Raw genomic sequence first — 21,486 nt, forward strand, 5'->3', positions numbered from 1 at the left:
ATGCAATAGTTCTCAAAGGGTTATACCACCAATATAATACCAGTGTCAAGTCTCTCAATAGTATATCTGTTGTTTTAGTTCATTGAAATCCACTTCAGAGACACACTGCTTTTTACCATTCTTTGGAATAAGTGCTCCTGACAGACCTATAAAAGGCCTGGGATAGTTGGCGTGGTACATCTTGGGAAATATAATGTAGGAAAACCAACCAGAAATCAAACCAACCAATAAAAAGGTTCTGCTTGAATATAGTATTGAATATGAGTTTAAAACATTGAGGACATAGCCCAGAGCAGCTGTAAAAAACACAAAATGAATGTATTAAGGCTGTTACTATATTGCAGATATTTTGGCCCCTTGTTTGTTGGAAAATGGCTGTCCGAACAGTCTGAAGTCCTGCGTGTCATCCGAGTCTCCCACCTGACAAAATTGGAAGTAGGAGTATAGGACTTTATCCGTAGCAGACAGAAAGCAATCCTCTTTGGAGACAAAGCTGTTTTGGGTCTTCTCACTTTCCTGAAAGTTCCATTGTTGGTTGTTGTGTTTCTCTAAAAAAATTTACTTTCAGCAAAAAATTCTTCGAAGGGGAACAGGCCTTAAGGGAAAAATGTAGAAACATTGGAGATATTTTTATTCCTCTTCGTTAGTTAATCCTGATAGTTTATAGGGCATTGAGCGTGCAGAGGGAAGGCCTAGAATTGAATGACAAAGAAAGACAAAGGACTGAAGAAACAGCAGATACTGTGTATCATGGAAGCTTCCCAGCTGAGCGAATCGCCACTCATGCGCAGGACAGGCAACCCCCTGGGTTTTAAGGATCAGCTTTGTTTCAGACTGACAGATGCCCGCTCCTAGCTAGGAAACTGCATAACAGCTCTTGTGTTGAATCTCAAGTTACCACAAACTCCTGGGAGGGAAAAAGAAAAAACCAAAACCCTATATCACACCCACTCTTGCATAGAGCGTTTGCAGTACAGTATGTGGCGGGGTGTTCCTTTCCTTTTGAACTGGAACACAGTGTAAACCAAGACAAGGAGGCACAAGGCCAGGATGCAGGGAATGACGATGGCTATGGCTTTCACAGTGCTGGCTGTGTTGTCCAGTTTGATGACAATGTCAACATCATCTTGAGGGCTGTGTCGGTCTTTATCTCGGTCTGTTGGTCCATCACAACCCATAAAATCCTTGAGGATGGATCTGGGATAGCCAGGTTCCACCCTGAGCATCTGGTTATTGAATTTCCAGTACTCTTTTCCTTTGTAGAAATATGTGAAGCCTGAGGAAGAAAGTAGCAATTATTCATGGTCATATGAAATCATGTCATCAATATACCATTATGGAAATTACTGGTATCATTTTTGTTTTTGTAATTAAAAAAATCAAAAGACATAAGGAATAGACTTCAGTTAGAAGTCTTTCAAATATTTTTTTACAAATTTTATTTTATTGTCTCTAGAAATCTAACATGCAGTTTGGGGATCTTGTTTTGATTTTATTGTTTGTTTGTTCTTTAGTTGTTCTTTAGTTGATCTTTATTAAATTGGGATTTTATTTTCTTTCATTGCTACAAAAATAATCAAATCATTCCAGAGAATATGGTCTATGAAAAGTCAAGGTTTGGCCAGTTTGTTGATTCACTGGAAAACCAACTAGAGTTGGAATCCTTAGGGACAGGACTTTAAAGAATCCTGACATCTTCAAGATGGGAAGTCTCCTGAAACAAATTGCAATGCTCTGCTATGCTATGTTATCCAGAAATGAGAATTGACCCTCTTCAATCTCACATAGACTGTTGTTGTACTTCAGAAGGAGACTGGATGAAATAACAGCATCTTTCACATTAGGTAAAATGTGTAACCAGATGTAAGTTTTCTGTAAAGACCTGATATTTTTTCATTCAGGCACAATCCAATGTTATTATTAAACATGCTTAAATGAAGAAAAAGCTTGACTCTTGATAAAAATCTATATTACTTTATTATCCCGGCTGAAAAATGACATTGATCTGGCAAGACACAAACCTTCAGGATGGGTGGGTAGGATGGATAAACCTCCTACAGTTTATGAACTGAATGGAAACAGCTGGATTTTTTCTTATCTTCACTTTATATATCTCATATATTTCCTGCAGTATTAAAGGCCACTAAGGCAGATTGGGCACTATTTGTAGCTTACAATACTTCCTGAAAAGGCTGGTAACTGCCTATCTGGAAATAACATAATTATTAACCACCTATTCAATCAATCGTTATTTTCTTTAAATTCTTAAATTTTAAGAAAAAGAAATATTTGATAGTCTATTTTGCAGCTCAAACTGTAGGAAATGTCTTCATCACCTACTACCACTTTTCAGAAAAAATTGAGTATTTCATCATTCTTCTACATTAGGTTTTTTTTGTAATTTTAATAACCTTCCTAACCAATGAAAAGGCATTATTTTCCTTTCCTTAATTCCTTACATTTTTATTACCTGAAAATATGCTAATAGATTTATAGAAAGATCTAATACAATTTGAAAAAAAGAAAATACAAAAAGTACTGATCTCTATCAAAAGAGTAGATAGACTTGTTCAGAAAATGCCTTCTATTCTAATTGGAATAAAACCTAAAAGAGGACTGGAATTCTTTAAATTCTATGAAGTTTTAAAATTTTAGCACATATAAAGTTACTTAAAGCAATCTGCAATTTAAATTAGAAGTATTATCAAATGCAAAGTTTCAGCATTTTGAACCACAGTTACCCTATCTTTGGATTCCATCTAACAATATGCCTTTCACAAAGTACTGCACGTCTTGGGCATGGATAAATATTTAAAGTATGGAAATTTGATATATTATCTCTACCAATACTCTAACACACATATAGAGACCATATACAGATGTGACACCTCTAAATCTATGTTCATACATATATACAGAATACATGCACTCTACTCAGGGGTAGAGGTAAATCAAAATACAGATTTTAGTTAGTAGTAATGGATATTACACAGCAAAAGGTCAAATTAACACTCTTAAAGCAGCAAAAGAATTGCCAGCTGCTAGAGATCCAATCCAATTTTTTCAATCAGAGCACATTTTCCTCTGGGAAATTCAGTTTAAACTTTTTTAAAAGTTTAAAAGTTTAAACTTTTCTGCCATTTCTGCTGAGGTAGGAACCAGTATAATAGTCAGTTACAGCTGAAAGGTGGAAGCTACCAGCAGAGAAGGACAATTCTAAGAGACTGAGTAGTTTTACTGCTTCTCCTGACAGAGCAAATGACTCCACACAACTGTTGAAAGTGATTTCATCTAATCTGCTAGATGTGTTAAACCTGCTTTGAGAGCTGTTCCTTACAATTTTCTAGGTACTAGTCACTGAGTAGTGAGTGTAATACCTGACCCAAGCAGCACTGAAGGGCTCAGCAGTCACTGCTACCTCAAATGTTCTTATGTAGTAAGTATAAGGCAAAGAAGGCCAGTGGACTAATAAAGTAGACTACCTTTTGTCTTTCTTCTACCTAAAAATTTCTAGTTGGAAAGTTAAATTTGCTGTGCTGCTCTCAAAGGTAGAAAGAAAGATTTCTCCAATTTGGAGAACTTTGTGTGATCTCAGATTCTGTGCAGCAAAAGAAAGGAAATTTCTCTTTCACCCCCTCCTAAGAGTTTCTACTGCAGTGTTAGAAAACAAATCACAAAATGGGAAGTAGCAGGGCAAGTTTCAAAGCTGCTACCTTTACCTGTACCTCTACCTGTACCTTAACAAGCTTTTAGGGGGGGACATGACTAGAGTAGGAAATTGGTTTTTCTCATCCTTTCCAAAACTCTTAATGCAAGATTACCAAAATTTTTTTGCCATCACTGAAGGAAACCCCTGCATGATCAGAGTTATTGTAGGTGTTCATTTGCATAGTTTGCACAACAACAAGGTAAAAGAAGGCAAAAAATATACTTTAAAATGAAATTCATTCCCTGAAAGACATGCTTTCAGATGTTTCCTTATGAAGGTTTATAGTAAAAGATCTTTATCAGCTCTGCTTCTGTCCAGAGAAATAAAAGCAGTTTCAGGCAAAATGGAATCAACTTTCCAACTGAGCTGTAGTATTTCTTATTTGCATCTGCTTTTGTTTCTTTCTCTCCTCATACAAACAACAGCAAAGTTGTGAACTGTTTCTTAAGACTTTATTTTCTTGATTTCAGGGAAAATGTCTTAGTGGTCTTCTTGGGAAATTTATGGTCTCATTTTCAGTCCCTTTTTCTGCCCTGGGGCCTTTATAGGATTTCTGAGATGTTCAAGAATTTCCTCTTTCCTTTCACCTCCTCCACAATCTCATGTCATGTTTTATTAACCTTCTCATCCAAAGAGTCTAGCAGACTATTAAAACCACTGGGGTTAGAAAGAGAAGTGCCTTTTATGTATTCAAAAGTCTTTCATACCTTAGGAATGGGTGCTTTGACTCTGCAATGCTTTCAAACTCACCGGTCTGAGTGTTACAGTAAGATAGTTTTTACTTTTAATGGGAGGCACATGTACCTGAGCTCTGAACATAATATATATATATATTTCTATATATATTTATATACAGAGATATGTGTATATATGTATATTTATGCACAGATATAAATGATACACACACAGATATATATGCATATATGTATATATATTTCTATAACGTTTGTGACTATTTCTACATATATGCATATTTTAAAACAGTTAATTATTGAGTGTGATGTATGCAGAATATCATCTTGAATGACCTACTTTCCAGTTAAAAGCAACACAAAAAATCCATCTAGCAAAAAGGCCAAAATACAGACAGGGTTTCTTTTTCTGGGTACAACAGACCTAAAGCAAGGAAACAATTCAACATATTTTTTGAAAAAAAACCCCAAACATGTCCATGGTAAACTACTTAATCAAGTTAGAGGTTGAAATAGGAGACTAAAATGTTTTATAAAAGGAAAGAAATCTTTTTATTTTCTTATTAAAAGGAAATTAAAATATTATGGCAATAGATATGTGTCCTGTCTTATGAGGCAAACAGAATTAATTAAGAACCTACTAATAAAAAAATCATATATGCCATATAACAATTGTCCAACAATGACAGGATACAACAAATGCATATTTTTATTCCCGTCAAAAGGATCTAAAACTTCTGTGCAACTGAGGGCTCTGTTGGCAGCTGGCCACCATCCCCTGGGTAGCACTGAATTCTCCTAGGATGGTGGAGATTTCAGCTGCTCTCATTTGTTTTCTGGTGTGTCCAGCTGAGATTTCAGGCTCTAGGTATGTCATGTTGTATCTTGATAGAGGTAATAATACATCATACTAAAATCCCTGTTATCTGCTTTTCTACATCATGGACTTATGACTTCTTTGATTTACATAAATTCATTGGGATAGTTCTGATTAGATAAAGATTTTGCTTCCCTTTGCTAGCTTTTGAGAATGAAAGCAATACTTTCTAAACTGTTTAAAAAGCCAGTACCTTGAAAATTCAATAGAGATATACTGTATTTATGATGCTTGTTTTAAGAGGTGCTATAATCCATCAGAGAACAAAACCAAAATGAATTAAGACAGAAGAAAAAAAGAATGGCAAGTAAGATTTATAATGCTAAATTTGAAAGTGTTTTGAGCCCCAGGTTAAACAGTACACACAAACAAAGAGTATTTTCACTAAAGCCAGTTCTATAGCAGTAAATATTCTGTTCATATATCAATAATTCCTTCACTGCTTAACCTGAATAGTCAATCAACTCTCTACTACTCTATCTTACATAAAGGGTGTAAATAAATCATTAAAACAAGAACATGCTTGCATACCATTTTCTTTGTGGACAAAGGCTCCCTGAGGAGATTCCGGGATACCTTTCCAAATTGTGATTGGTTTGGGATAACCAGGGTCCATGGATCTCATTTCTTCACTGTACCTCCAGTACCTGAAATATTTTTAAAAAGAAAAACAAAGCACATTTGTAAGATAGCAGATGTGTAACTTTATATTTTCCCCCTCTAACACTTGCTACATTCATTAACCACAAGTGGAAATACTGGATTGCTTCTCTTTGAACATACATTACAAATAAATCTATTTGCTGTTTCATGTAAATAGATAGAAGATAAAATATTTTTGACTTCAACAACTAAACCAGCATGCATCTTACTTATAATCACCACAATTCTGATGCCTAGGGCTTTTGTGCAGTGACACAGAGAGATGCAACACATGCAAAAAACCAATGTATATGAATGCCTTTCATAATATTTTAATAATGCAAGTGACAGTAGATTAATATTAAAATACTGCCAGCAATCTTAATTTAACTCTTCATATGTATACATTACAGTAGCTTTTAATTTTATTTCATTATCACTAAATAGATGCAGTGTATTATAAAATTCAACCTGTTTGTGTGTCTTTTTGCCAGCAAGCCTTTCTCAAGCTTGAAAAGCTTCTGTATGCAATTCTAATAATCCTGAACATCTGAGAAGTATTTACAATTGTGATTTATTTATATTTAGAGATTATATTGATAATTTCTTTTTTCTTTTACTGCTGATCAAATTGCTATACATGTCTTATAAGTTGGTTCTAAGAGTACAGCATCTTTAATATCCTCTGTGTATCCTAATATTTTGGTGGGTCATTTCATATTTGGATTTACTCCATTGATTTAGAACACAGTTTTATCACTATCATTGATAATCTGGTTACTGCTAAAAAACTTGACCATGTTTCTCATTTGAATTCACTTGACTTGAGTTTTTAGAAATCCTTGTTATGATCATCATATATTAAAAAATTCTTATGTGGATGATATTTTGTTGCTGTGAAGGTACTTAGGCATTCTAATTAATTCACATTTTAATCTTTTTAGAAAAGTGGTCTAAACTCCTCAGTATTTCTCCCTGTAGGGAGTTTCTCTGGCTTTAAACTTTCAATGAAATTAAAAGATGGCAGATTTCAAGTGGGTTAAGTGTTGGCAAGTTAGATTAAAAAAACATTTGTATTTGTTTTTTCTTTCTTATGCTTAAATTATTTTTATAGCCTCAATTCTTAATCTAGCCAGATATACATCAGCTACCAGCCAACAACACAATGCTCTTTATTGGGATACGTAGCATCTTTGAAAGTTTACACGCAGAAACAACATGCAGAAGTAGTAAACAAAGCTCTAACATTAATACTGTTGAAAGCAGTTCTTCCTCATCTTTAAACTCTAAGTTTCTTGGTATTTAGTTTGCATTTTTTAAAGAAATATATATTTTTTTCTCTCTCTATTCCAGAACTCTATTTCCATCCTCCATAATTTCTCTCATTTTCCTTTTTCTCTTCCAATCTTTTCACATTTTGAGCACCTTCTTTTAATAACCTCCGTTTTTCCCCTAGCCCTAAATGACTTTCAAAGATATACTTTGTCATTAAAAGTCTTTGAGGACATACTCAGTGCATAATCAGAAATCACAAAACTTCTGTGTTTTCATCATTGATGAGAAATCCTATTAGGGAAGGACTGATCTCGACACCACCTCAACAATCTGTACTGGAATAATGAACATGTCTACAGGGTAAGGAAAAGCCTAGTCTTGATTCTATTTGTCATACTAAATGTTCACAAGCAAACTCCCTAATGATGGTTTGAGCTCTACAGCCTATATAAACTTGTTGCCGTATCTCAAAGACTGATAAATAACAGAGGGGGAAAAAAACCAACGCCCACTTAATAGACTGAGAAAAAGGGAATTTGGAAAATATTTGCTAAACTATATTCTATATCAAAGCCTATTTACTTAATGATATCCTGAGCCATTGGATGATTAAGTTTTATGAAGAAAAAACTGATTGATTTAAACTCTAAAGTGCATAAAACCAGTTGGACTAGACGGGCATAAACAAGGACATGTGTCAAGAAGTTCACCAAACATATTATTTTCTAGTCCCAAATGACTCAGTTCTGGTAGGATAGGAATAACAGAGGGACTAATGTTTTTTGTAGTAAATTTTTACCCCTTTTTTATTTTCATACAATTATTTGGAAGAATTATCTTTAGTGTTGAAATAGATAATGTCAAATTACAACAATAATATTCCATACATGAGCTGTTTTAGACATATGACTGTTTAATGGTTTACTTTTAAATCTTCTTACTGGTATGGTTAATGGGATTTTCTTGTTTGTTTATTTTTTTGCTTGGTCATTTTTATTATTATTTTTATTTTATAGCCAATATTTGATTTCATAAGCAATGTACATTGAGAAACTTACCGTTGTAAGGGTTTTTTTCCCACTGATGGTCAATATCCTGTAATGGCTCAATTATCTCTGCAAGGGTCACGTTCAATCTTCTTCTAACATACTCTATTGTATTTATATCCTGCTGAGTTTCATTGTGCTTCTTAGCTCTAAGTAGCAACTTTTCTGCCAGTACATGTTTTCTCTGCTAGTTTTTTTTGTCTTCTGTTATTACCAATTGTGTTTTGGGAAAGTCCTGAATATAAGTAACTGCCTATACATGGTAATGTAAGAGGGCATTGCTGAATAAAGCCCAAAGGAAGTAAAAGTCACAACAGATTCCTACTGCACATCTTTTTACAATATGTATGTGGAGGTGGAAAATTATTACTTGCAAAAGAATTTGAATTGTAAAAAAAAATCTACTCAACCATAGGAAGCAAATTATTTAGGCATCTTCTACTCACTATGAAAATTGATTGCTTGAAATGATACCTAGTTTTAAAACATTGCAAAAATTTGACTTAGTTATCTACTTCCCTCACCATGAGTGTTGGAAAGCTATATTTTTTTAAATAATAAAAATAGCTTCAACCATAAAATTTGTTGCAGCATTCTGTAGTGCAATTTTTACAGTATTGCTATAAAATTACAATCTATACTGTCCTAAACATATTCTGTGATGGGCATTAAATTGATTTCTTAAGTGATCCATGAATACTATTAGTGTCAGAGAACACTAAGTACCACACAGTAACAAAAGCAGTCATAGTTTTAATAAGACTAATCAAAATATTTACAGGTATTAATTAGGAATAATTTGTCTCTGAGCACACAAAATTTGCACAGCGATAGATCAATCAACAAACACAGTACCATACTGAAAACCTGTAAAATCCATCATTCAGACAATTTGCAGTGTTTCAATTCTCTTGACATCTCTATAAAGCAGACAAACATTCCTTTCCTTTTTTTTTTTATTGACAGGTAAATAAAGATACAGTGACTAGTACAAGTATTTTATGTGTGGAAAAACACTTGGATTTTATGTTTTTTTCTGTGCTTGTCATTTTGTTGGGGGGTTGTGCTGGGTTTTATTTTTTTTTATTGTTATTACTAATCATAGATATGTGTTCCTATAAGATTTATTTAGAAGTTATTCCAAGAAAATGCTCAAATTCTTCTCTATTTCCTAGGTTTAGCTCTGAGTTGCCTTTTTTACCTCATTATCAAATAGAAGCAAAGTAATTTTCACTGACTTTAAAAGCTTTGGATCATGCCTTGCCTGCTTATGTTCTGGGGTTTAGAATTGTGGATAAAAAGAAAGATGTAAGAGTGTACATAAACACAACACTTTTAATATTTAAGTTTAAGTTTACCACAACTGTGACTCTCCTGTTGACTTCTAAAACATAACTTTTCTATTGGATATATACTTATACCCATTCCAAGACACTCAAAAAAATATAATTTAGGTTATAAGACATGTGAAAACAGTATAGCCATCTATGCAGGAGGAGTAAATTTCATACTTTTGAGAACTAGAAGAAAAGGTTAACATGTTTAGCTGGTATCCACTGAATTGTTCCCTTGCAGAAATCCTATACCAACCTATCTCCTTTGAAGAAGTAGGTTTTTCCAACATCTTCCCACCAAATTGCTGAATCAATGCCATGGGAAGGAATTCCACTTCCAAGTGTTATCAAATCATGAGGATAGCCTGGCTGGAGAGTAGTGTCCTTGAAAACCCAGAACTTGTTACCTGTACAAAAGGATATATATTCACACATATATGTGTGTTAGTCATCAGTACTGCCAAGTAGAAATATTAATACACTCTTAAGAAATAAGAAAGACTTCCAAAGGTCTATAGTAGTGGTTCTTCCAAATACAATGAAATGAAAAATGTCCCATCGCTGCAGAAAATGCAAAATTAAATATGCCTTATGGATATCTTGCATTTATAAAGCACCTTTCTTCAAATAAGTCCACAGAATATTTTAATACCAACTATGCAATGATCAAAAGTAGAGTGAAAATTAAATCACCTTAAGAGACTCTGTAGTTGATAATGTAATACATTTACAGAAAAACTACACAGCAGTTTTACATTTCATGAGGAAAGAGAAAATTTTATAAGAAAATAAGGTAAGAAACACACACACAAAAAAATAGAAATTACAATTTTCATAGAGACCAAATACTTTTATTACTCTGTATTTCTCCCCAAGAAGTTAAATTACTTATGAAAGATGTATGATTATTTCAGAAATAGCCATAGAATTTAATATCTAAACATATTTTCTCTTAGGGTGGCTTAAAGACAGCAAACTGAGAATCTGAATCCCTTTTGTTGCTGAAAGTAATGGTGGGTTGCCAGTGGCAGTAAGATTTAAGCTTTGTCTGTAGGTGACAAATCATTCAAAACCCCCCAGCTGACTTATTAAGTGCTGAAAAGACAAGGTAGTTGTACGACTCCAGTTGATGTTAGCACAGTGTCTACACAAACCTCAGATTACCCTTGTTAATCCAGTCACTGTCTTAAATATGAATGACAGCCTAGGGCTTCCTGGACTGCAGTGCTGAGTGGACAAAACCGCTACTGCTAGAGGGGTAACTGCAGTTACTAGATAAATATTTTGTGTACATAGGGATCCATGCCTACAGAAGTAGCAGCTGCACCAGTATTTTATAGTCAAGATGCCCCCCTGTTTGTGGGAGAGGATGCTTCCTGTGGTCTCTCTTCCAGCTGGATAGCTTACCTCACCAGCCCACAACTCCAGTTTCCAAGCTTGAGTTTTTCCTCTAGCTCCCTGGACGAGTTCTTCTTCACTGAATACTTTCATGATTATCTCACCTACTTTACCATCTCATATTAAGCCTATAGCCCAGTATTTCCCCCATAATTTTGTTGTCCTCGTAGAGACTTCTCAGCATACTGTGCCACTTGTCCTAGTCTTGCAACTATCTTCTCCTTTTTACATTTCTGCTTTTTTCTAATTCCTCTTCAAAACTCACTTCTCACCTGTGTCTTTTCAGCAGAAACTTCTCTTTCAAACACAGCTTTGGCTGAAAAAAGGGAATAAAGATCCCCATATGCTCCCTAGAAATAGGAAAGGGGGAGCGTAATTTGTATTTATGTACTCATTTGATGAGCTTGCTTGGATGCCTGTCTGCTCTTTGTGTTCTGTCCCCTAGACCAAGAGGACACTCTTCTCAGGCTAGACTATAGGCTCCTTTGTAAAAGAACCATGTGTTTATTCTCTCTTCAAAGCACTACCATCATAATTTTTTCCAAAAAGCATTGCTAGTTTTAGTAATTATGACACTGAAGGAGAAGATACTCTTTGACATCACATGGACACTTTGAGCTAAATCCCAAAAGAAATCTAGATGAGAACCATGAACGTATATATAGAATTTGCCTTATTGGATTATTCACTTTGGTCTATCCATTGCTATTCATGATGATGATACTTAAAATATAAGGGAAAAGTTTTAAAACAAATTTTGATCAAACACATTTGGAAAGAGGATATAAGAGATAAAATCATGGCTGTTCACATTAGTTTTTCTACTTACCTTTAAGGCTAGACAGGCTGTTATACAGATTTAGGACATTAAGGTAGTGTGCTGTATAAATATTTTATAAGGAAATGTAATATTACCCCAAAGACCTAGGATCAGGTGTATGCCAGAATCATCAAGAGGGAAAATCCAGAGAGCTGTTTTGCAGTTGGTTTTACACTTTAGCTATCCCTCTGTGGTATTAAATGTTTGTTTAAAGGAAAGGTTTTTTAATCTCCCTGTTTGTACTGTGGTGATTTAAAGCATGTTTTCATTTTATCAGCGTTTTAATTAGGAGAGGGGGTATAGTTTCCATCCCTCCCATGCTGGGTTTCCAGGGTTAATTTTTTATCAGCTTCTTTACAGCTGCTTGTCACCCACTTTCAAGAACAGACACTACCGTTTGCTCAACAGATCCATTTTCCTGCCAGTTGAAGGAAAAAAAGAACTCAAAGAACAAGTATGTACAGAGCCATCTGAAGTACTAAAAATGAAAGAGACACAGAGATCTGTGAAGAGCAGTCATGGAAAGCTGAGTTCTCTGTTAATCTGGGATTAAGGTCATTGCTAACCTGAGATTTACCTTTACTGAGATGCCTTATAAAAATTCACTTATAGGGCAGAGGTGAGCATCTTCAATCATTCTCTGTCCCTCTTCCCATGTGGTTTATTTTTTGCCAATTCATATGACTGGACACAGAAGGCTTCAGATGTTAATGGCAGTTTCAAACGCAATGATAAAGAAGTCATGCGTTTTGGACCTTACTAGTTGGTACTTATGGTGTGAACAACAGATGGCATCCAGTGAATGATCCCAGGCCAGCTCATTTCTGTTTCAGAAGATCATTCAAAATGACAGCTGTTGCACAGCATTGAGAGGCATATGCTGTGATGTATGTAATGCCAATACTTTTCTCTGTGCCTCACAAGGAATAAAAGTCAAAGCAATGTTATGAATAGATTGTTATGAGCCATACCCAGGGAGGCAAAGTTAACTATCAACAAGATCAGGTCATATCAAAATAAACAATGGTTATGCACAAGCCATTGTAAATGACAGCACCACTGAGCCATGTATTTTTTGCACATTCAGATATACTGAAGTAAAAGGAAAATGTTGATGTGGGAACAGGCATAAGAAACTGAATTCTTCACATAATTTCTTATTAAGAAGCAAATTCTTTCTTAGAAAACAGAGAAAAGGTAAATTTATCAGTATTCTGTGGAGACAGGGGAGCACTGAGATCTCTAACATATGTAAGCAAAGCCTATTGATGCTAACTAGCAGGAATTTTATTTAACATTTGCCTTAGAAGACATGTTTAGTCTGCTATAACTGTGTTGATTGTTGATGAGAAGTACTGTATATAAGAAATCCAAATGTTCCATCTGGCTGACAGATTTAATTTCAGTTTTTTGTTTGGTTGGTTTTTTAGGAGGTTTTAGGAGGTTCGTTGTTGGTCTTGTTTTGGATTTTTTTTTCTGTCTCTCACCTGGAGGAAAGTGGGTGTCTACTGAACAGAGAATTGATCTGATCAACAGAATGTTGATCAGAACACAATGTAGGAGAAGTTAAAGCTGAAAAGCAGTGCCAAAGATGCCCACCTGTGATGAGAATGAGATAATTTTATTTCTAACATATTTATAAAACTTGAAACATAGTACAAATTAATGCTAAAGTCAGTATGCTTTCATGTAGCTCCTATTCCACTTCCACTAATAGTCAATAAAACTTCATTAATTGTGATAATAATGGAAAGAACTATGACAAAATTAATCATATTTTTATTCTTATAGATAACTAATGCTTCTTTGGAGTCAAAATCTGTGCCCTTGGCAGAAACCACCAAGTGTTTATTTTGCAAAGTTGTTTTTTTAAGGTCTCATTGGTAGGTTTGTTATTTTCACAAAGAATAAAGCACCACATGTTTCATGAAGTCTGAAATTTCAGAATGTTTAATCTCTTGCTTTTATTCCCTAATGTAAGGTCTAATATAATAAGAAGCAGATTGGCAAGGTCAGAAGCTGAGAGTGAAGCAAGTGATAAAAAAGCTAAAATGTCTTACTTCTTGAAATAATGCTTTGTTAAATATCATCACTGTAGGGAAACAGCTGAGAAGGATGAACCATGGAATTATTTGAAGTCTCTCAAAATCCATGTTTGACATTCTAAAAAAAGTACTGGAAATAAAGGACATCTGTATTGCTATGCTTCACTTAAAATTACAATATTCTATATATTCTTTAGACTGTTTAACTTCCTACTGACTACTGCCAACAAATATGCAGTTTTTAGCAACTAGTTCTTCCTTTTATATAATCTGAATTCTGAATAATTGTGCTTCTGGGTTTTTTGTCCATATTATTTGCAATTATGGTGTATGTGCAGTGCAAGAAGTGTGTGGCATATAATCACTGTGATAGAGTGATGAGATGAATTCCCAAATTTTTAAACAATTACATGTAATTTAAGTCAGTTAAAAAAAAAATGTAACATCTAATCCTGAATGTTGGTTTATTCCAGCCAACATTCCTCTTAATTTTGGTCTTTCAAGCCTGTGTCTACTCTTTTTCTAGAATCCTAAAATTACTATTCATGGTGGCTTTTTCCCCATTCTCTATTTCCCACATCAAGTTTCTGTCATTTCTCCATTCCATGATCTGACACTATAGTAAATCTATTTTTCAATATAAAACTGTCAGGCCATGGGGTAAGTGCAGTAGAACGTTATGATGGAGGCACTGGTAGTATGAGTTTTACAGCAGCCTTTCTATTGCTACATTTGGTTTACCATAACATTCAAGAGTGCAGATGGCTTGACAATTTCATTTTTAGCACTATATAAATTCCCAAAGGTACACAGAATGAATTTTACTATTCATGTTTTCTCATTAAAAGAAAAAAAAAAGGGTATCTTTCTAATGCCATCTTATTGTCATTCAGCATGGACACTGGTAATGAATAATAACAAGAATTCAAACATCTGTTTTTTATAAGTAGCTATCCACCAGATTGCTCTGCACTTTATGAGTATGATCTGGTCTACTGGGGGCTGATGAGTCCATCTGGCAGGGAACAGGAAGAGGATCTTGGTCATAGGCTTGCCAAGCTGGTAAAAAGAGGGATTTTAACTAAAGTTGCTGGTGGAGGGAGAACCTCAATCCATCCCACTCCTGCCAGCTTGATGCCAGTGCCAGCAAGAGATGTCCAGAGCCTGGAGAGAGATCACAGGTCAGCAGGAGAGCACCTGAAAGAGCACAAAGCAATTCCAGCCACTCCAGCCAGTAAGTTGATTTCACTGGGGGCTCCAAATTAAATGCCTCTGTGGAAACACATGTATTATGCACAATAACAGTAGGAGTTGGGGATGTGCTTGGAAATTCGTGCACACCTGCAGGGCTGTGATCTTACCAGCATCACAGAGATGTGGTGGGATGGCTTCTACAAATGGAAGGTTAGAATGGAAGGCTACTGGCTCTTTATGAGGGATGGGCAGGGAAGAGGGCATGGGGGTGTTGCTATCTGTGACAATGACCTGCTGGCATGCATGGAGCTCAGCTGGGATGGATGAGGAACTTGTCACAGAATCAGCTAGGTTGTATAAGACTTTGGAGATCATCAAGTTCAACCTATGACCTAACACTGCCTTATCAACTAAACCATGGCCACATCCAGTCTTTTATTAAACACCTCCAGGGACAGTGACTACACCACCTCCTGGGCAGCCCATTCCAGTACCCATCCACTCTTTCTGTAAGCATTTTTTTTCCTAATGTCTAGGTGTATATTTGTAGTATACTATGGGTCAGCACTAAAGGGAAGGCAGGAACAGTGACAGTATAGTGTGGATCAGAGGAGTACATAGTGACACTAAACCAGTACAAGTTCTCTGCTGGCACTTAATCCATCTTTTCTATTTTATTCTCTGAATAACAGATGTAGACATTGGCTTAGGTATATGCTTTGTTAACACATCTGTATGCTAGACTTCAGATTTAAATTTCCTTCTAGAACTTACTTGTTTGGATCAATTTTAGACTGGTAAAGAACACTACCTGGATAAGGTGTTTTACTTGCTCATCATCTTAGCAATAATCAGCTTGTCTATTTCTAGCACCTTTGGGAGGACTTTTCTCAGGAAATTTTGTGATGGAATAGAAGAAAGAAGACAACGATCATTTACCTACAGTCTATTTATATAGATTTCTGTAATCATGTTCCACAAGGCAGTTGAGATTCTTGGAACAGGAATTTTCAAGGACACCCACACAGAAGACAGCTGAAATTTTTGATTCTGTAGCAGTGGAAAAACATGAATTACACTGATAGAAAAAACACCAACAGTTAGATATTAAGAGTCATGAAGACATGGCACAGAAGACATTTTTTTTTTAATTGCACAAGGAAATACAAAGACTTTTGACCTTGGCAAATAAAGGGATAATACAAATGCCATTGGAAAAATAATTGAAGGAATTTTGAAAAGAAGTCATATGGGAAAAAAACCTACAGCAGAATATCCAAATATCATATGGTATCAGCCAGAAGGCACAAAACTAACTGGTCTGAAATCAGATAGCATAAGGTGGGGATGATGTGAAAGGAAAACACAATTCTGACTTCTAAAAGCACAATCTTACTGTTCCTGCTTGCTTTAATTAATCTTGATTTAATTTCCCAGAGTAAAAATAGAGAACTTCCCTCCTCCTTCTGTTGTTTGTTATCTGTAACTCATAAACTACAGGATCAACCTATTCCTCTAAGACCTAACAGGAGGAGCCAGTCAGCAGTGGGTGAAGAGTTAAATAATGATGAAACATATTTCAAGGTCATTGGGAAGGAAAAGAAGCAGTAATAAAAATAAACTTGATCATTTCTGTCTGGGACTCAGATAATGGATGCCAGCATTATCAAGGCAGAAGTCTGGGATGCCCAGGGTAGCTACTTTGCTCTTTCTAGAAGTGGTGCAAAGGAATAGCTACAGAATAATATTTTTATCCTTCCATATCTTATGGACCTAAAAATCAAGCAGTGGGATGGAAATTTGGAGGTACCTTGATCATGATTCCTCACCATATAAACTTCCCAGTGTTAATGACTTGAAGTTTATTTTATGGCAACAGAAATAAAAGCATTTGCTCTATTGAAATAGAAACTGCACTACATGTAATATCATTTTCCTTATGATTCACACAAAAAAACCAATTTCACTTTTAGCAAAACATAAGCTTCATTGTACTGTTATGAAGTGTTTCTGCATGTTATTAAATATTTTTCATTTAACATTCCCAAAATCCTGTTTCCATAGTGAATGAAATATTCTCCCCGTAAATGACTCCACTTGTAGAAATGAATTTTTTTTTTAATATAACAACTTTTAAAAAATCTACCTTTTTTTTGTAATGAGTTAAAAAAAATAATCATTCACAACACTAAATAGCTGAATAATTTTTCACATATTTGTTATCTATTCAGTTTCGTCTTCTCTCAAATGATTATTTTATAAAATGTACTTTACATAATTTGAAGATTTTGTCTCTAAGTATGCATTTGTTAAACATATAAGATAACTTTATCATTAAATCTAAATAAGGTACATGTTCAAGAACTTTAATTTTGAAGAACAGCTGATGTCTGGAGTGAAATTTGAAAAGAATTGTTAGCAACAATTTGATCTAAATCACCTATTTTGTGGAGTTTATGCTCCTTTAAAAACACTAAATACACATCTATGAAAAAGATTATTTTTCCCCACATGAAACTGGGTCTTAGATGAAACAAAACAAAAACAATGCAGTACAGTGAGGTATATTCATTGTGTTTTCCTAAAACACATTTAAAAAATTATTTCATAGTAGATCACTTCATTTCTGTCTTATATTTATTCTTTCAGATTTTTACTGAATATGTAAGAGCAAATGACCTGATACTGTGAAGGGTAATCATAAATTAAAAATGTCATTGCCAAACAAGAAAATGTTAACATATACACTCTTCATTTAGCTACCACTTTGCAACAAGATTTACAAATCATTAGTAAAAATAAACAAGATGTGTTTCAAGAAATCATCACACTCAAAAGTGTTACACAAAATCTTACTTTTGTTCTTTCTTACCTTTAAAGAAGACAAAATTCCCCTCGCTGTTTTCATAAACTGCATCAATGCTGGGAGGCAGTCCCCTCCAGAAGTAGGTAATCTGCATGGGGTATCCATCCATCACCCTGTTGTTTCTGACTCGCCAAAACCACTGATCCTGGAAACCAAACATACACTTCTTACTACATTTATTTGTGCTCAGCTGGTGTCTTGAAAATACTGAACAGCTTATTGTGGCATTTTTAGAGCAGACCTTTTGCTGAGTGGATAAGCACATTGTGTTTGCATTTGTCTCACATTACAAATGTTTCAGAACTGGTTTTTGCTGAGGTGGGGATAAGCTACACACACAAACCAGGTGTTTGGAGCAGACAGCCCAAACAAACCAGGTGTTTGGAGAATGTACAGCATTATATGAGATGATGTAGCTCTCTCAACTTCATTCTTAAAATTTAAAATTTGTGGTCTGACTACAAGTGCTTTTAGACTGGACCATATACTTATGTGAATGCCCAAAACAATGGGACTACATACAGACTTTGAAGACCAATTAATTTTGCAGGTCATTTTTTTTGCAGTGGCTGCTAACAGTGTAAGGTTGATAGATATATGTGCAACATTACTACCTCAGTCCAGTAGGAACTATGCTTTGATGACAATTTTACTGTCGTGAAGTTTAGTAGTCTTTCAAGGGACATTAAATAGAATAGTTAATATTACAGCCGTATATATATATATACACACACATATATATATATATATATATATATATACATATATATAAAATAGGTGCTAAATCCAGCTAAATCCACTACATGGAACATTAAATGGGTATCAATAAAGATATTATCTCTGTACCACTTCAGAACTGTTTCATTTCAAGATGAAGGATAGGGTAAGTATTTAACTTCTTACACACATTTGAACATTTTTCAGCATTATTATTATGTAAAACAACCCCCTTTAACAATAAAGGAAGTGATATTCCCTTTAACAATAAAGGAAGTGATGTTCTGCCAGAATCTGTCTCAGTTTACATGGCAGTTCTTCCTCTATATAAGGAACATAGATTTCACAGTGCAACAAAATCTGTAAAATCATAAAGTCAACAAATATCTTGTAAAGAATGGGTTATGTTTCAGACTTAGTGATTTTTGGAGTATGCTTGCAATATTTTATTTTGATAGCAAGACCAATAAAATTATATTTTGCAGATTTGGTATTGAGTTGTATGTCAAACTGTATTTCATACTTCATATTGCTGACTTGCAGTATAATAGAATATTCTTATCTATTATTTGCTCAGATTCCTTAGCAAACCAATAATTTTTCCTGCTATACTATGAAAATCTTAACAATGATACAATTATGACAAAACTGGAATGTTTGTTTCATTCAGCATATCCCCATGAATTTATTTTTAAATCTGTTTATATGTATACATAGATTTATGTGGGTCATTGCCTTTAATGTTGAAATATGCTATTCTGAAGCATAATTGTGAATATAACATGCAGCGTTCTCTCTTCTGCTGATGGAATCTTGTAGACTTCTTATTTTCCTCATCTATTTTCAGCATATGTATCTGTCCTTGCAATAACCATGGACAACAGGGTATAGCTCATCAGTAAAGATCCTACAGGTTTCCACAAAACTAACATTTTGAAAATTTATCATTTTAGCATTTTTATGGTCTTATTTAAACAGGCAGAGGCTGGCATATGGTTTTTCCATAGATACAATTTCAGGGAATCAGCAAATGGAAACATCTGAGGTCAGAACTGAAAGTTTGGACCATTTGAAGACTGGGTAAAGTAGGCATTGGCAGAGGCTGATACAATAATTTGTTTATGTAAATTTAATTTTCCTGGGTGACTTTTCTGTGAACATGCTGGACTCAATGGTTTTAGACTGATATAATCCAAACTCTGGAACGCAAGAAATGCAGCATGTAGCTGTAAAGCATGCCAAGGACCTTTCTGAAGTATCAGATGAGAAAGGCTCTGCTTATGGAAAGAATGCCTCATTTCAGCACATATATGTAAATGTAATTTGTTTACCTTAAACAAAGTTATACTTACCAGCAATTTTATCATCTGTATTTTGATAAACATGTACATTTACTGGAAGTATTTTTTAACAAGAGTTTATCTATTATTGAAATTGAAAAGAGGCATAGTCCAAGACAAAGCATATTGACTCTAATAAAGCTCTTTCACACGTTAAGCAAATAGCTTGAAACAGTTTCTCTGGCAAAACACTTTTCAGTGTATTTGTTTATGTTGAATAAACACAGTTTTGTCTCTTTTGAGAAATGGTGTTTATTGAGAATCCCTTTGCCCTTCCCACTATGTTGGTTAAATATACTTTTTATTATTTTGTTTCCCCAAAATACATTAGCTACAGCAAACAGGTTGAACACAATTTGTCACATGCATTCTAATGCAAAGCCTGACAAATGCATACATTGAATGCATAGATTTTAGTGTCTTTCCTTGCAGGCTAGTAAATTTCTCCTTGTTAGCATCTGTAGATACCCAATTGCTTCAGAAATATGGATCACTCCTGTGCAGCTGAGATCTGGCATAATAATGGATCATTAAATATTATGACTATAGACATACCAAATAAATTAAGCTTGGGCAATTATTCCCAGTTCAAAAAGCAAAGCTGAAACAAACAAAAATAACACTTAATTAAGATAGAGCAATATATCTAAAACCCAGAAAATGGTTATTGAGTGAGAAGAGATTGTAAAATGTTTCAGAAACTCTATGATGGTTAAAGAGTAACAGTTGAATGAAGAAGCAGTAGCAGTCACTCAAATCGAATGTTTTGACATTTTATTCAGAAGATGGGATATTTCTGAGAAAAAAAGACAATAAAGCTTTTTAGAGAAAACAAAGTAAACAAAGGTCATACATAAATCATTCTGCACACTCAGTAAATGTTTCACATATTTTTTTCCTGTGCATTTAAAGGGACTAAAATACAGTATATCATGTATGATCATAGCATATAGCTCCCTCATAGAAACACTTCTTTATTAGCTCAGAGAATTTTAAAAGGAAGAGAGTATTAGAGTAAAAAAAATCTGACTCTTAATGCGTAATGTTCATACTTTGTTGGTAGATATAGTCTCCTCCCAGTCTTAGAATATACCTTTTTAGTGATGATTGTGTTAAATTGATCTTTATGTTTAATTCTATGATTGTTTAAATATTTACTCTGATGAATAATTAGTTTCCATTTCAGTATTTATTACCAACTTAAATGTATTTCAGATTCCTTAAGGGACACAACTGATGCATATGAGAATTAAAAAAAAATATCCAGGTATTTTGCTTTATCCATAATACACAAACTAGTAGAGACTTTAGTGCAAAATTAATGGACCTTTCTTGTCTAGAGCACCTAACTTTCTCTTATGTCTCTGGACCAACAACCATTGTCAATGTTAAAACATTAATTTGCTACAAAATGCCTAGAGCTCTGACCTTTATTTTATACCTAACAAACTCTCTGCGATTCTGTAATGACATGTGACACTCTGACTCAAGGTCGAATGATAGGCAGTAAAAAAAGAAAGACTGCAAAATG

The 21,486-nt window shown here is 34.4% G+C and overlaps 1 protein-coding gene across 1 annotated transcript in view; it reads right to left on the reverse strand.

The window, feature by feature from the left end:
- Nucleotides 1-642: 642 nt before the first annotated feature.
- Nucleotides 643-21,486, reverse strand: part of MMP16 (matrix metallopeptidase 16) — a 162,876-nt gene continuing 142,032 nt past the window's right edge. Inside the window, exons 7-10 of the mRNA XM_053956301.1 lie at nucleotides 17,905-18,043; nucleotides 9,832-9,982; nucleotides 5,810-5,925; nucleotides 643-1,276 (exon numbers count right to left, since the gene is read on the reverse strand). Of these exons, the coding sequence (XP_053812276.1) occupies nucleotides 942-1,276; nucleotides 5,810-5,925; nucleotides 9,832-9,982; nucleotides 17,905-18,043 (741 nt within the window). The 3' untranslated portion in view covers nucleotides 643-941. The remainder of the gene's footprint in view (nucleotides 1,277-5,809; nucleotides 5,926-9,831; nucleotides 9,983-17,904; nucleotides 18,044-21,486) is intronic.

The sequence above is a fragment of the Vidua chalybeata genome, chromosome 1 (genome assembly GCF_026979565.1).
Source record: "Vidua chalybeata isolate OUT-0048 chromosome 1, bVidCha1 merged haplotype, whole genome shotgun sequence".
Classification (NCBI taxonomy): Eukaryota; Metazoa; Chordata; class Aves; order Passeriformes; family Viduidae; genus Vidua; species Vidua chalybeata.